The sequence below is a fragment of the Dendropsophus ebraccatus genome, chromosome 12 (assembly GCF_027789765.1).
Source record: "Dendropsophus ebraccatus isolate aDenEbr1 chromosome 12, aDenEbr1.pat, whole genome shotgun sequence".
Taxonomy (NCBI): domain Eukaryota; kingdom Metazoa; phylum Chordata; class Amphibia; order Anura; family Hylidae; genus Dendropsophus; species Dendropsophus ebraccatus.
The window spans coordinates 7,859,790-7,874,434 of record NC_091465.1 but is presented as its reverse complement, the minus strand read 5'-3'; the positions used below and the strand labels follow the sequence as shown (position 1 = coordinate 7,874,434).

The 14,645-nt window shown below is 45.8% G+C and overlaps 2 protein-coding genes and 1 pseudogene across 2 annotated transcripts; 2 read left to right on the top strand and 1 right to left on the bottom strand.

Annotated features, from left to right (window-relative positions):
• Window positions 1–734: 734 nt before the first annotated feature.
• On the bottom strand, window positions 735–1,660 carry LOC138769397 (heat shock protein 30C-like). Its single transcript, XM_069947834.1, has one exon. The coding sequence runs from the start codon at window positions 1,498–1,500 to the stop codon at window positions 898–900; it is 603 nt and encodes a 200-aa protein (XP_069803935.1). The 5' UTR covers window positions 1,501–1,660; the 3' UTR covers window positions 735–897.
• A 1,791-nt stretch (window positions 1,661–3,451) lies between these two features.
• Window positions 3,452–4,611, top strand: LOC138769462 (heat shock protein 30C-like). Its single transcript, XM_069947963.1, has one exon. It carries the CDS (start codon window positions 3,807–3,809, stop codon window positions 4,422–4,424), a length of 618 nt encoding a protein of 205 aa, XP_069804064.1. The 5' UTR covers window positions 3,452–3,806; the 3' UTR covers window positions 4,425–4,611.
• A 5,510-nt stretch (window positions 4,612–10,121) lies between these two features.
• LOC138769600 (heat shock protein 30C-like) lies at window positions 10,122–10,844 on the top strand (annotated as a pseudogene).
• The last annotated feature ends 3,801 nt before the right edge of the window (window positions 10,845–14,645 follow it).

Genomic DNA, 14,645 nt, shown 5'->3' with positions numbered 1-14,645 from the left:
TAGTTCTATTATGTCTCCCTTTTCTCAGAGACTGGCTATGTTCCCACATTGTCTTATTTTGCCTGTTTGAGTCCAATAATAATTTGTACAATAATGGCTGATAATAAAAAATAACCGTTATTTGGACCCAGTCAAAAAAAGTTGTGGGAACATAGCCAAAAAATGCTTTTGATCATAAAAAGGAAAGGGTCACCCAGGCAGGGCTTTTCTAGTTTCCTCCAGAAACAGCTCCTCTCCTGTCCACAGTTCGTGTGTGGGATTTGCAGCAAAGTTCCAAGTTTGAAGTGAATAGAGGTGAATTGTAATACCACACCCAACCTGAGGACAGGGGTGGGACTGTTTTTGCAGAAAAATAGGTGTGCTTTTTCTAATCCTGGATAAACCCTGTAAATTTAGAACAATTATTAGTTTAAATATGCACCAGAATTTCCCTAATTTATATGAACTCGACAGCAGAAAAAAAGTATTTTTATCAATATCTTATGACAGCTCAACTTTAGTTTCTCAGAATAGGTTATGATATATATTACCTAAGTAAAAATATTGAGTTAGATTTACCTGCTGCAGTTATGTGTTAATCTAAAACCACAATAATATAATTTGAGATTTTGCCAAATAAAACCTCAGCTATACTGCAACTTTATATATCACCAAAAATTAAAACATACTAGCAACATATGGAAGCAGCTTACTGACGCATACAAATATAAGCAGAAGCAAAATGTAGCTTTCTACAATTTATTGAAAATTTAGCAACAATAATAAAAACATAAAAAGCTTACAGATACAATCATGTGCAAAGGCGGGAGATTCTAACCAAATAGAAAGGGGTCTAGTAATTTGGTAAAGGCCACATTGTCTTGTATGTTATGAATAAATTATAGTCCCACCACCTTCTCAGGACGAACTTGTCCCTTCCTTCTGCTCTGCATTAGGTTGGCTTTTCTGGATCTCTGGGGGGCTCTGTTGCCCCTCTACAGCGATGGGTATCGGCCTCTCTGGAGCAGGTGGCAGTGCCCGGCGAGGAGCTTTGAAGTGGAGTTGTCCGTCGTTGGACAGGGAGCAGAGCACGTCCTCAGGATTCACGTCCTCCGGGAGTTGGGCTTCTCTCCTCCACTCCCTGTACTCGTGGAAGTAGCCGCCATGCTCATCCTCCTTCTTGTCACGTTTCCCGGACACGATCAGTCTCCTGCCTTCTGTCTTCACTGCCAGCTCTTCAGGAGAGAAGTCACTAACATTTAGGCTGAGCTCATAGCTTTCCTTCCCTTCCTTCCACCCAGAGGTGGATTCACCCTCAGGACGTTGGCTCTGGGCGGCTCTTCTCATGTCCATGTCCAGGAGCTGATAAGCTTGGTTGACCCGTTGCATTCTCCTCTCCAGGTCATTCCTCATATTCCTCATGTCATCTTCCAGCTGCCCAAAGAGGAGTCCTGAGGCTACCGGCCAAAGGGTGAGGGGAGGCTCGCTGTGCCAGGACTGGAGGAGGCTGAGAGGAAACATTCTCTGCTGCTTTCTCTGAAGCTTCTGCTCTGGATTAAATAATATCCCTTGCAGCGCCTTCTCTGACTGCTCGGTACTGTAGGTCGTTCCGGCTCCTGTGTCTTATATATTCAATGCTAGCTGTTCTGGCAGCTTCCTGACACTTCCACGTGTTCTCTATCTACGGCATGTAGGGGCGGAGACTGCATGTAAACACTGAATAAAACATAAGGGGTGGTCAGAGGCGGAGCAGAGCTAGCAACTTCTATCACAGACTAGAAAACACATTGGGGGGGTGGGGTTCAGGTACTGCTGGAGACGGCTGGAATATTCTCCTGGTAATATTACATAATCACGTCTTCCTCCTGCAGGTTGTGATAAGCTGCAGCATATTCAGAGAACAATCGAGAAGATCAGAACAGTTAGATCGTACTGTTTGCCATCTCATTCAGATGCTATTACAGAGGTTGTCATACGACTGTCCGAAAAGCAGACCTGACTAGTTACCCCCTCATATGTTCACTTATCCTGTGCGAGTGTATAGGAACGCTGAATTGTTGCTCAGAAACCTAGAAAAGCTGGGTGAGTAAAGATTTATGTTTGACTACACCTCTCATCATCCTGCATTACTGCATAACGAGGCAGATTTGCTATTTACAGTTAGGAAAAGTAATAACTGACATTCTTGTTGCCACCCAGCTTTTCTACTGCCCTCAAAGACATGACTGCTAAGTGACATTACAAGTGTAAGCAACTGTATAAGTCAGGCATGTCCAAAGTCCGGCCCGCGGGCCATTTGCGGCCCCCCAGGTATGCGGCAGCAAAAGATACCTTGCACCACGCCACTCTAGTGCACAGAAAAGGAAAGCTGAAATCTCGCGATGTCCGAGATTTCGGCTTTCCTTTCCCGTGCACTAGAGCAGTGTTTTTCAACCAGTGTGCCGCGGGTGCCGTCCCCCTCACCTACTGGCCCGGACGTGCTCCTCCAATCAGGGGAGACCAGGAGCGTGGTGCGCCACGCACCACGCTCCCGGTCTCCCATGATTTGAGGAGCACGTGGAAACATGAGGATGGGGGAGAAGCAGGGGGGAGAGAAACATGACGATGGGGGAGAAGCAGGGGGGAGAGAAACATGGGGATGGGGGAGAGAGACATGGGGATGGGGGAGAAGCAGGGGGAGAGAAACATGAGGATGGGGGAGAAACGGGGGAGAGAAACATGGGGATGGGGGAGAAACGGGGGAGAGAGACATGGGGATGGGGGAGAAACAGGGGGGAGAGAAACATGGGGATGGGGAGAGAAACATGGGGATGGGGGAGAAACAGGGGGGAGAGAAACATGGGGATGGGGGAGAAGCAGGGGGGAGAGCAACATGAGGATGGGGGAGAAACGGGAGAGAAGCAGGAGGGAGAGAAACATGGGGATGGGGAGAAACGGGAGAGAAGCAGGAGGGAGAGAAACATGGGGATGGGGGAGAGAAACAGGGATATCCCTTTTGTGTTTATCGAAACAGGCCCAGGTTTCACACTAAGTGAGTATAAATACATTTAGAATCTATATTATTAATTATATGTATAATATGTACTGTTTTAGTGTCATTTTGTGCCATTTTGGTTGGTGGTGTGCCCCGGGATTTTTTAAGTATAAAAAGTATGCCGTTTTCAATAAACTTTGTAAAAAAAAGTTTATTTGCATTCATTTTAATGGTCCAAAGAATGTCAAGCAAAATGGTCGGCCCTCGCACATGTTCACTTCATCAAATTTGGCACTCTTCGAAAAAAGTTTGGACATGCCTGGTATAAGTAGACTGATCGTAGACAGCAGGGTTGTAGGTTTAACTTGATTGACTCTTGTGTGTTTTTTTTTTTCCAACCTTATTATAACATACAGAAACACAAGAACACTAAACTACAATCCCTTTTGGGGGGGATATGGAAATTTCCTCACTCTTTAGTTGATTCCTTAGTTATAAGCAAATATGTGTTCTTGATAGCTGACAATGCACACACGATACTGTGAGGATGGTGATGATGACACATTAACTTCTCTGGTCTTGGAATAAAGGGGTGTATTATTTTCAGTCTAGAATTCTCCAGCAATCTCCAGCACACTTCTCGGCCCAGCCCATTGTCTGTACTTGTCTCCCTTAAAGGAGTATCATGCATTGTCTCCTCCCAAAAGTCAGGAAGCCTCAAGAAAAATCTTGAAAGTGGATGAGGGACTATATAAGACACAGAAGCTGGGTTGTTCTGCAGTACTGAGCAGACGCTGACAGGCATTATTCTCAACATAACCCAGAGCAGACGTTTTACAGAAAGCAGCAAGAAATGTTTCCTATTAGCCTCCTCCAGTCCTGGCACAGCGAGCCTCTCCTCACCCTCTGGCCGGTAGCCTCAGGACTCCTCTTCGGGCAGCTGGAAGACGACATGAGGAATATGAGGAATGACTTGGAGAGGAGAATGCAACGGGTCAACCAGGCTTATCAGCTCCTGGACATGGACATGAGAAGAGCCGCCCAGAGCCAACGTCCTGAGGGTGATTCCTCTGTCAAGAAGGATGGGAAAGAGAACTATGAGCTCACCCTGGACGTTAGCGGCTTCTCTCCTGAGGAGCTGACAGTGAAGACAGAAGGCAGGAGACTGATTGTGTCTGGGAAACATGACAAGAAGAAGGAGGATGAGCATGGCAGCTACTTCCATGAGTACAGAGAGTGGAAGAGAGAAGCCGAGCTCCCGGAGGATGTGAATCCTGAGGACGTGCTCTGCTCCCTGTCCAAGGACGGACGTCTCCACTTCGAGGCTCCTCGCCGGGCGCTGCCACCTGCTCCAGAGAGGCCGATACCCATCACTGTTACCAAGGACCCTGTAGAGGATCAACAGAAACCCCCAAAGATCAAGAGCAGCCAGCCTAATGGGGAGCAGAAGAAAGAACCAAGTTCTTCCTAAGAAGATCATGGGACTGTAACTATAACTTATCCATGGACTAAAGTATCTTACATCAACTTGCCATGCCCTATATTGCATTTGCACATTGGTTATTGTAATATGTGACCTTGTATATTTAAGCTTTGAGCAGTTTTATGGATCAGTGTATTATCCTTGTTTGTTTACTTCATTAAACTTCTAAATTGAATACTTTGTGTATTGCTATTTTTCTTTGTAATCCGATTTTTACATAGGAAAATTAAAGATGGAAAATATGAATAGGTTTTATACATTAATCTATCTTGGTTCTATTTATAGGAAAGCTGGGTGACTGATACTGTACTATTGGAACTTATTTTTCGGGGGTGATAAGTCTTTGTGACTATATTATCTACCATTTATAATGTTAGTAGAAGCAGAGAAACAGCAGACCGGCAACTGACTACTCCAATATGATCGGATCAACCTGGGGTCGGGACCTGTAGGCAGACTACAGCACATGAAGATAGGGGTGCACCTCTCGGAAAATGCAGCATGCATGCATGAAAAGCCACAAAAGGAGAGAACAGAGAAGGCACTCACCATAAAAATTCTTCTTTATTGAGTCCTATACATAAAAACAGGCAGAGTGTGTAGCAGTTGGCGGGGACGCCAAGCAATCACAAGAAAGCTGTTACACGTTTCTATTGATTGCTTGGCGTCCCTGCCAACTGCTACACACTCTGCCTGTTTTTATGTATAGGACTCAATAAAGAAGAATTTTTATGGTGAGTGCCTTCTCCATTCTCTCCTTTTGTGCCAAGTATAATGTTAGTCTTTTCATATGAGGTAGAGGCCCCCCTCCACACCAGGACATGTGGGAGCTTCCACTGCACCCAGCTTTACCAAAATGTGAAAGACAAATCTGTCTAGTTATGTGATGTTATGCATTGACTAGCAGATTTGTCTTCCAGGGATCTGGAAAAGTTGGGTAAGCTCTGTATGACCGGTGACCCCGCTTTCTAAGACTAAAGTTTTAATTAAAAGCTAGTAAAACTGATAAAAAAAATAATATTGACACATATCTAATTGAGGGAGGAGAAGATTAAAGGTATTTTAAGGGGTTTTTCACGTCATCCATATCTGGTGGGGTTCAAATATTTGTCACCCTACCAGTCAGATATGTGCAAGAGCTACGGTGCCCACATATACAGTAAACGGGAACAGAAGCAGGCAGGTCTGCACATTGTGTAGTGGGTGTATTAGATTACTGCAGCCCAGGTCCCATTCACCGGGAGGTGAGCTGCAATAACCAGCATGGCCTCTGCACAATGTGTGGCACTGTCTGTAACTGGGCCCCCACTGATTAGATAATGGTCTGCCTACACTGAGTTAAGCAGTTAATTAAAAAAAAGTGGGAATTGTATAAATCTATTAGAGCTTAGTTGAGATGAGCGAAGCGGATCCAGCTGTTAATCCGGTTCGTTTTGCGAATTGAGTTCCATGTGATACGTTAAGAAATTCACCAAACATGGCGGCCGTGATAGTGGATGCACATTTTAGTTACAGTAGTGTCTCAGGGCAGGTGCAAGAGATTAACCATGATCCTTTGCAGCCATTCAATTGCGGGTGTGTCTCCCTGTGATGTCAGCACACACTTCTCTATCTGTCTATCTATCTATCTATCTATCTATCTATATAGTATTGCACTCCCGGCTGGTGGGCAGTGGCTGTGTGTGCAGAGGACAGAAGTGCAGCAGGCATTTAGTGCAAGACAGACAGAGGATAGGAGAGTCCATTGTGGGTGGGTGTTGGTGAAGTTATCCAAGTGTGTGGGTGCTGTACAAGAAGTGAAGCCAGTGACCCCAGCCTGTGGATGGTTAACCCATTGGTATCTCAATGTTTGAGTGCTGAGAAGCCAGTGTCCAGTGAGATTAGTCTGTGGGTGCTGGTAACCTAATTGGTATCCTAGTGTGTGGATGCTGTTAAGCCAGTGTCCAGTGAACGAGCCTGTGGTTAACCCAGTGTTCCTGCTCAGTGGAGTTCTTGCTTAGTCTGATTACTGGGTAGTCGGTTCATTATTTACTTACTATACTCTACACACGTGACAAAAATATTACAAAACACATTCAAATCGCCGTCAAAATCCTTGCAACCTTAAACACAATACAATATAGTATTCAACCCCTTCCATTCCCCTTCCCCATTAGGTTATATCCGTGGCCTGTCCCAGCTAGTGAGGCACCAGAATTGGCACTATCACCCTTATAAATAATTTATTTGGCTCCCTGGCCCTTTTTAGGGTATAGCCATTGTTAGCGGCGGAGGTGGCACACAAGGTGGTGATCCCAACCGGATTGGAGGAAGGTTGCAGCTCCCTGTAACACTTAGTGGGAAGGTGAATACCAGTCAGATGGGGATTGTTGACTGCATCCTGCAGCTAGTAGGCAATCCCCGAGACAGCAGTCATCAGCGTGTTCTCTGAGTAGTGCCACCACCCTTCTGTGGCAAGGGCAGGACGTGTCAACAGGAGCTACTAGGCATAGCATATTGCTGTTATATACACATAGCAGGAGCTGTATACAGGAGACTAGCAGAAGGCCCAGCATGCTGATGGTGCTTGAAAATCAGTTATGTGTCTGCTGCGGGATTAGGCAACATAAACCAAAAGCTAGCATTCATGTGTTAATGCAGACTGAATAAGGCAAGGTAACCTGCCTTTCAGCAACAGATAGCTGCTGGTAGTAGCTTTAGAAAGTTGTAATATCACAGCTAGAGGACATCCTTTGCGATATATACCCCATCATGAACCCTTCCTATAGCCTTATACCACTCAAGAAACCACGAGAGACATTAAAACCTCACACAACTTTTCTAAACTCTCTTTGAGTTGTTATACAAGGTAAATAGCACTAGGGGATTAATATAAGTGATGTATGGTTATTTGGCACCCACACCTGTTAACCCACATGAATATATGTCTAAATGGTAGACATATGTGGGGAAACAGATTTCTTATGAACGGTGGCAAATAATCTGGTCTCAAGCGTCTAAGTCGTCATCATGTGTGAGTTTTAAAGAGAATTAATACAACTTTCTCACTCACTGGTACCCCAGACTTGTTACATCGGATGTATATGCAGACGTCTCCCATATGTTGGAGATGTGGTCAGGAGAGGGGAACTCTATTACATATTTTTTGGCAGTGTCCAGGCTTGGTACAGTATTGCCATCCTAGGTCCAGCCACATAAACTGTGCTCTTGGTCACTACACTGTATGAAGGGCATACTGTGGCAGGCACTGTATAGAGGGCATACTGTGGCAGGCACTGTATAGAGGGCATACTGTGGCAGGCACTGTATAGAGGGCACTCTGGCAGATATTGCATAGAAAGCTTACTCTAGCTAACTCTGACGAATGGCATTACCTTTTATAAGGTGTTCAGTCTGCAGGGGTCCTACCTAAATTAGAAATCTTTTTGTTTTGGCTTTCTGCATTTGACCTTCAAGAGCCATTTGCTGCATGTAGTATTTATTCTAGATTGTTTTTTTTGAGCAGTGTACAAAAAAAATTAAGTGAACACTTAAACAACATACTATAACTCCAAGTAAATCAAACTTCTGTGAAATCAAACTGTCCACTTAAGAGCAGCACTGACTGACAATCAATTTCACATGCAAGACATACCCAGTAAAGGACAAGTTCTGCAGGTGGGACTGCAGACCACTTCTGAGTATCTATGCTTTCTGTCTGATGTTTTGGTCACTTTTTAATGTTGGTGGTGCTTTCATACTCATGGTAACATGAGAGAATACAACCCACACAAGTGGCTCAGGTAGTGCAGCTCATCCAGGATTGCACATCAGTGAGCTGTGGCAAGAAGGTTTGCTGTGTCTGTCAGTGTAGTGTCCAGAGGCTGGAGGCGCTACCAGGAAACAGGTCGGTACACAAGAAGACATGGAGGAGGCTGTAGAAGAGCAACAATGCAGCAGCAGGACCGCTACCTCTGCGTTTGTACAAGGAGAAACAGGAGGAGCACTGCCAGAGCCCTGCAAAATGACCTCCAGCAGGCCACAAATGTGCCTGTGTCTGCACAAACGGTTAGAAACCGACTCCATAAGGATGGTATGCTCACAGCACAGCACCATGCAGGACTCTTGGCATTTGCCAGAGAACACCAGGATTGGCAAATTCGCCACTGGCGCCCCCTGTGCTCCTCACAGATAAGAGCAGGATCACACTGAGCACGTGACCGATGTGACAGAGTCTGGAGAAGCTGTGGAGAACGTTCTGCTGCCTGCAACATCCTTCAGCATGACCGGTTTGGCAGTGGGTCATTAATGGTGTGGGGTGACATTGCTTTGGGGGACCGCACAGCCCTCCATGTGCTGCCAAAGGTAGCCCTAATGCAGGACAATGCTAGACCTCATGTGGCTGGAGTGTGTCATCAGTTCCTGCAAGATAAAGGCCCGTTCCCCAGACCTGAATCCCATTGAGCACATCTGGGACATCATGTCTCCTCCATCCACCACAGACTGTCCAGAAGTTGGCAAATGCTTTAGTCCAGGTCCCGGGAGAAGATCCCTCAGTAGACCATTGGCCACCTCATCAGGAGCATGCCCAGGCACTGTAGGGAGGTCATACAGGCACGTGGAGGCCACACACAATAAACATTTTAACGTTTTTTAAGGACATTACATCAAAGTTGGATCAGTCTGGAGTGATTTCCCACTTTAATTTTGTGTGTGACTTCAAATCCAGGCCGCCATTGGCCAATAAATTTGATTTCCATTGATGATTATATTGTGATTTTTGTTGTCAGCACATTCAACTTTTTACAAAACAAAAGTATTCAGTGAGAATAATTCATTCATTCAGATCTAGGATGTGTTATTCGAGTGTTTCCTTTCTTTTTTAAGCAGTGTAGTATGTTGGGACACAGCGGTTCCTCAAGTTACCATGGCCTGGTATTTTAAACATTCAATGCTTTTTTTCTTGACCAATGAAATTAGAGACAACAACGTATAATGGTATAGACAGTCCAGATCTGCGAAATGTGTGAATGGCTGGATTATCTGACTGTGCTGCTGGCATACAGGGGACAGTGCTAGGACTGGAGGAGGCTGAGAGGAAACATCTGCTGCTTTCTCTGGAGCGTCTACTCTGGGTTATGTTCAGGACAATGTCCCTAGTAGAGATGAGCGAACCGGGTTCGGGTTCGAGTCCAACAGGGGCTGCTGAACTTGGATAAAACTCTAAGGTTGTCTGAAAAACATGGATACAGCCAATGACTATATCCATGTTTTCCACATAGCCTTAGGGCTTTATCCAACTTCAGCAGCCACCGCAGCCAAATGCCGAAAGTTCAGGTTCGGATTGACTCGATGCTCCAAGTTCGCTCATCTCTAGTCCTTAGTTGTCAGGAGAATCTGAAGATGCTAGCAATCTCCAGCAGTCACCTCTTCTCCAACACCCCCCATGTGTCAGTTTACAGTCAATGCTGGAAGTTGCTAGCTCCGCTCCACCTCTGCTCCACCCCTCATGTCGTATTCAGTATTTGCATACTGTCTCTGCCCCTACATGCCTCACATAGAGAACACGTGGAAGTGTCAGGAAGCTGCCAGAACAGCCAGCAGGCAATATATAAGACACAGGAGCCGGGACGTCCTCTAGTAGCAGGAGTCACAGTGAAGACACTGACAACCAGAGACATTGTCCTCAGCATAACCCAGAGCTCCAGAGAAAGCAGCAGGAGATGTTTCCTCTCAGCCTCCTCCAGTCCTGGCACCGTCCTCTGTGTGCCAGCAGCGAGCCTCCCCTCACCCTTTGGCCGGTAGCCTCAGGACTCATCTTCGGGCAGCTGGAAGACGACATGAGGAATATGAGGAATGACCTGGAGAGGAGAATGCAACGGGTCAACCAGGCTTATCAGCTCCTGGACATGGACATGAGAAGAGCCGCCCAGAGCTGACGTCCTGAGGGTGAATCCACCGCCGTGTGTAAGGAAGGGAAGGAAAACTATCAGCTCAGCCTGGACATCGGCGGCTTCTTTCCTGAGGAGCTGACGGTGAAGACAGAAGGCAGGAGACTGATTGTGTCCGGGAAATGTGACAAGAAGGAGGATGAGCATGGCGGCTACTTCCATGAGTACAGAGAGTGGAGGAGAGAAGCCGAGCTCCCGGAGGATGTGAATCCTGAGGACGTGCTCTGCTCCCTGTCCAAGGACGGACGCCTCCTCTTCCAGGCTCCTCGCCGGGCGCTGCCACCTGCTCCAGAGAGGCCGATACCCATCACTGTAGAGGGGCAAGAGAGCCCCCCGGAGATCCACAACAGCCAACCTAATGCAGAGCAGAAGGAAGGGACAAGTTCTTCCTGAAAAGATGGTGGGACTATAACTCCAGGGACTTTGTTATGTTACTGAAATATGTGTCCTGGTGTCTTTAAGCTTTGAGAATTTTTATTGATCAGTATAATTAAAATTTTTTTTTTAATAAATTTAAATTTCTCTTTAAAATCAACTGGTTTCAGAAAGTTATCAGATTTGTAATTTACCAGTCTTCCAGTACATATCAACTGCTGTATGTCCTGCAGGAAGTGGTGTATTCTCTCCAGTCTGACACAGTGCTCTCTGCTGCCACCAGCAGCAAATCCCCATAGATAACCTCTTCCTGCTCTGGACAGTTCTTGTACACAGATGCTGCAGAGTAATACACCCTGATGATTATACAAGACAATACAGAAGTGATATCAGATACCAGGTGTACACAGATACTGCAGAGTATTACACCTCGCAGACTGTAGAGGAGTATATAGCAGTGATATCAGATACCAGGTGTACGCGGATGCTGCAGAGTATTACACCCTGCAGACTATAAGAGTATATAGCCGTGATATCAGATACCAGGTGTACGCAGATGCTGCAGAGTATTCTCTATAGTGCGCACCAACTCTGTACTCTGCCATTCTCTATAGTGCGCACCAACTCTGTACTCCGCCATTCTCTATAGTGCGCACCAACTCTGTACTCCGCCATTCTATATAATGTGCACCAACTCCATACTCCGCCATTCTGTGTAGTGCATGAACTCCGTACTCCACCATTCTGTATAGTGCACCAACTCCGTACTACGACAATCTGTATAGTGCATGAACTCCATACTTTGCGATTCTCTATAGTGCATGAACTCTGTACTCCGCTATTCTCTATAGTGCACCAACGCCGTACTCCGCAATTCTCTATAGTGTGCACCAACTCTGTATTCCGCTATTCTCTATAGTGTGCACCAACTCTGTACTCTGCCATTCTCTATAGTGCACCAACTCCGTACTCTGCCGTTGTCTATAGTGTGCACCAACTCCATACTCCGCCATTCTCTATAGTGTGCACCAACTCCGTACTATGCCATATGCTGTGAGCTCCCCCTGGTGGACTTTTAGGGATAGACAATAAATATACAATACAGCGCGTTATACAATGCAGCAGCCACTTAAAAGTCAATGTCATTTTGATGTTCTCAGTTTTTGGTACATCACTATGGGGGCAGCCATCAGTATGGGGAGGGGGAGGGTCACAGGTTCCCTATCTCTGGTATAGCTAAAGGAGTTATGGTAATTGATGAAGCCGCTTTTTTAAGAGCAGGTACAAGTTAAAGGGGTTATTCAGGATTAGAAGACTTTCCTACAATAACAGTGTAACCCCTGACCTCAGGTTGTGTGTGGTATTACAATTCAGCTCTATTTACTTTAATAGAACCGAGCTGCAATTTTGCACCCAAACTGGGGACAAGAGCAATGTTGTCTCTGGAAGAAAATGGCCGTGTTTTTCTAACACCAGATAATCCCTATGAGAACAAGTCTGATATATGAGAATTGCCCATTACTCCCATACCCACTACTGTCTGATGTTAATTTTTGCATCTGTAAAGCTCATTGAGTAAGTCCTGACTGTTCTTCTTTATTTGCAGGACAGAGCAAAGCGAGAAGAAGAGTTGGTGTTAGTGGAGGAGGAGATGGCGGGGGTGGTCGTGGTGGTAGTGGAGGAGGTGATGGTGTCGGTGGAGGATAGAGTGGTGCTGTTGGAGGAGTTTTTGGTGGGGGGAGTGGTGGTGAGAGTGAAGGAGGTGGTGAGGGAAGTGGAGGAGGTAGTGGTGCAGGATGTGATGTTGGTGAACAGGGTGGAGGAGGAGGTCGAGCTGGAGATGGTGGATGAGGTGGTGAAGGAGGAGGTGGTGGTAGCAAAGGATGAGGAGGAGGTGGAGCTGGAGGAGGTGGTGGTAGTGAAGGATGAGGTGGTGGATTAGGAGGTGTGGTAGTGAAGGATGAGGTGGTTTTGGAGGAGGAGGAGGTGGTCCTGGAGGAGAAGGAGGTGGTATGAAGCATAAGGTGGAGGAGGTGGTAGTGAAGGATGATGTGGTGGTTGTGAAGGATGAAGTTGTGGAGGAGGAGGTGGTAGTGGAGGAGGAGGTGGTAGTGAAGCATTAGGTGGAGGTGGAGGCGGAGGTGGTCCTGGAGGAGGAGGTGGTAGTGAAGCATAAGGTGGAGGAGGAGGTGGTGATTGCTAAGGATGAGGTGCTGGAGGAGGTGGTGGTAGTGAAGCATTAGGTGGAGGAGGAGGTGGTAGTAAAGCATTAGGTGGAGGAGGAGGTGGTCCTGGAGGAGGAGGTGGTAGTGTAGAATTAGGTGGTAGTGAAGGATGAGGTGGTCCTGGAGGAGGTGGTGGTAGTGAAGGATGAAGTTGTGGTGGAGGAGGAGGTGGTTGTGAAGCATTAGGTGGAGGAGGAGGTGGTCCTGGAGGAGGAAGTGGTAGTGATACATTAGGTGGAGGAGGTGGTGATTGTGAAGGATGAGGTGCTGAAGGAGGTGGTGAAGGATGAGGTGCTGAAGGAGGTGGTGAAGGATGAGGTGGTGGAGGAGAAATAGTAGGATGAGGTGGTGCTGGATCTTCCTTTGCCATTTAAATCACAACCTACAATGGGTTAAACAAGCGCCAATCATTGATGACCTGTGTCAAGACGAGATTCTGTAATAATACCAGGAGAATCTGAAGATACTCCCAGCAATCTCCAGCAGTCATACTGCCTCTGCACCTACATACCTTACATGGAGAACACGTGGACGTGTCAGGAAGCTGCCAGAACAGCCAGCAGTGAATATTGGAGTCCGGACGTCCTGCAGTATCGAGCAGTCACAGAGAGGACACAGACAACCAGGGACATTGTCCTTAGCAAAACCTAGAGCAGAAGCTCCAGAGAAAGCAGCAGGAGATGTTTCCTCTCAGCCTCCTCCAGTCCTGGCACCGTCCTCTGTGTGCCAGCAGTGAGCCCCCCCCTCACCCTCTGGCCAGTAGCCTCAGGGCTCATCTTCAGGCATGTGAGCTTATCTAAGCTTATCTAAGCTTAGGAAATGGCTTGTGACTGGCTCGCCCAGTCACCTATTGGCACTTAGAGATTCCATGTACAATGACTGGAACATTGACAAATAAAGCACTTGTTGCCTCTCGTGTTACTCCCAGTCATCCTAGCCTGTAACCTCTTGAGAGCAGGTCACTAATTTGTTATTGTAATTTATTAATTGTATAATTTAATATATAACCTGTAATGTATTTATATATTTAAATAAGCGCTGCAGAATCTGTTGGCGCTATACAAATAGATTATTATTATTATTATTATGTGGAAGCCAACTTGAGGAACGAACTGATCAGCTCCTGGACATGGACATGAGAAGAACCACCCAGAGCCGACATCCTGAGGGTGAATCCCCCTCCGTGAAACAAACTTTTAGAAACAGCTAAATATGTGATCTTATAAGTTACTTTACAGGAATGGAGAGGAAGGGATAGATAGATAGATAGATAGATAGATAGATAGATAGATAGATAGATAGATAGGAGATAGATAGATAGATAGATAGGAGATAGATAGATAGATAGATAGATAGATAGATAGATAGATAGATAGATAGATAGATAGGAGATAGATGATAGATAGATAGATAGATAATAGATGATAGATAGATAGATAGATAGATAGATAGATAGGAGATAGATAGATAGGAGATAGATAGGTAGGTAGATAGATAGATAGATAGATAGATAGGAGATAGATAGATAGATAGATAATAGATGATAGATAGATAGATAGATAGATAGATAGATAGATAGGAGATAGATAGATAGGAGATAGATAGGTAGGTAGATAGATAGATAGGTAGATAGATAGGTAGATAGATAGATAGGAGATAGATAGGTAGATAGATAGATA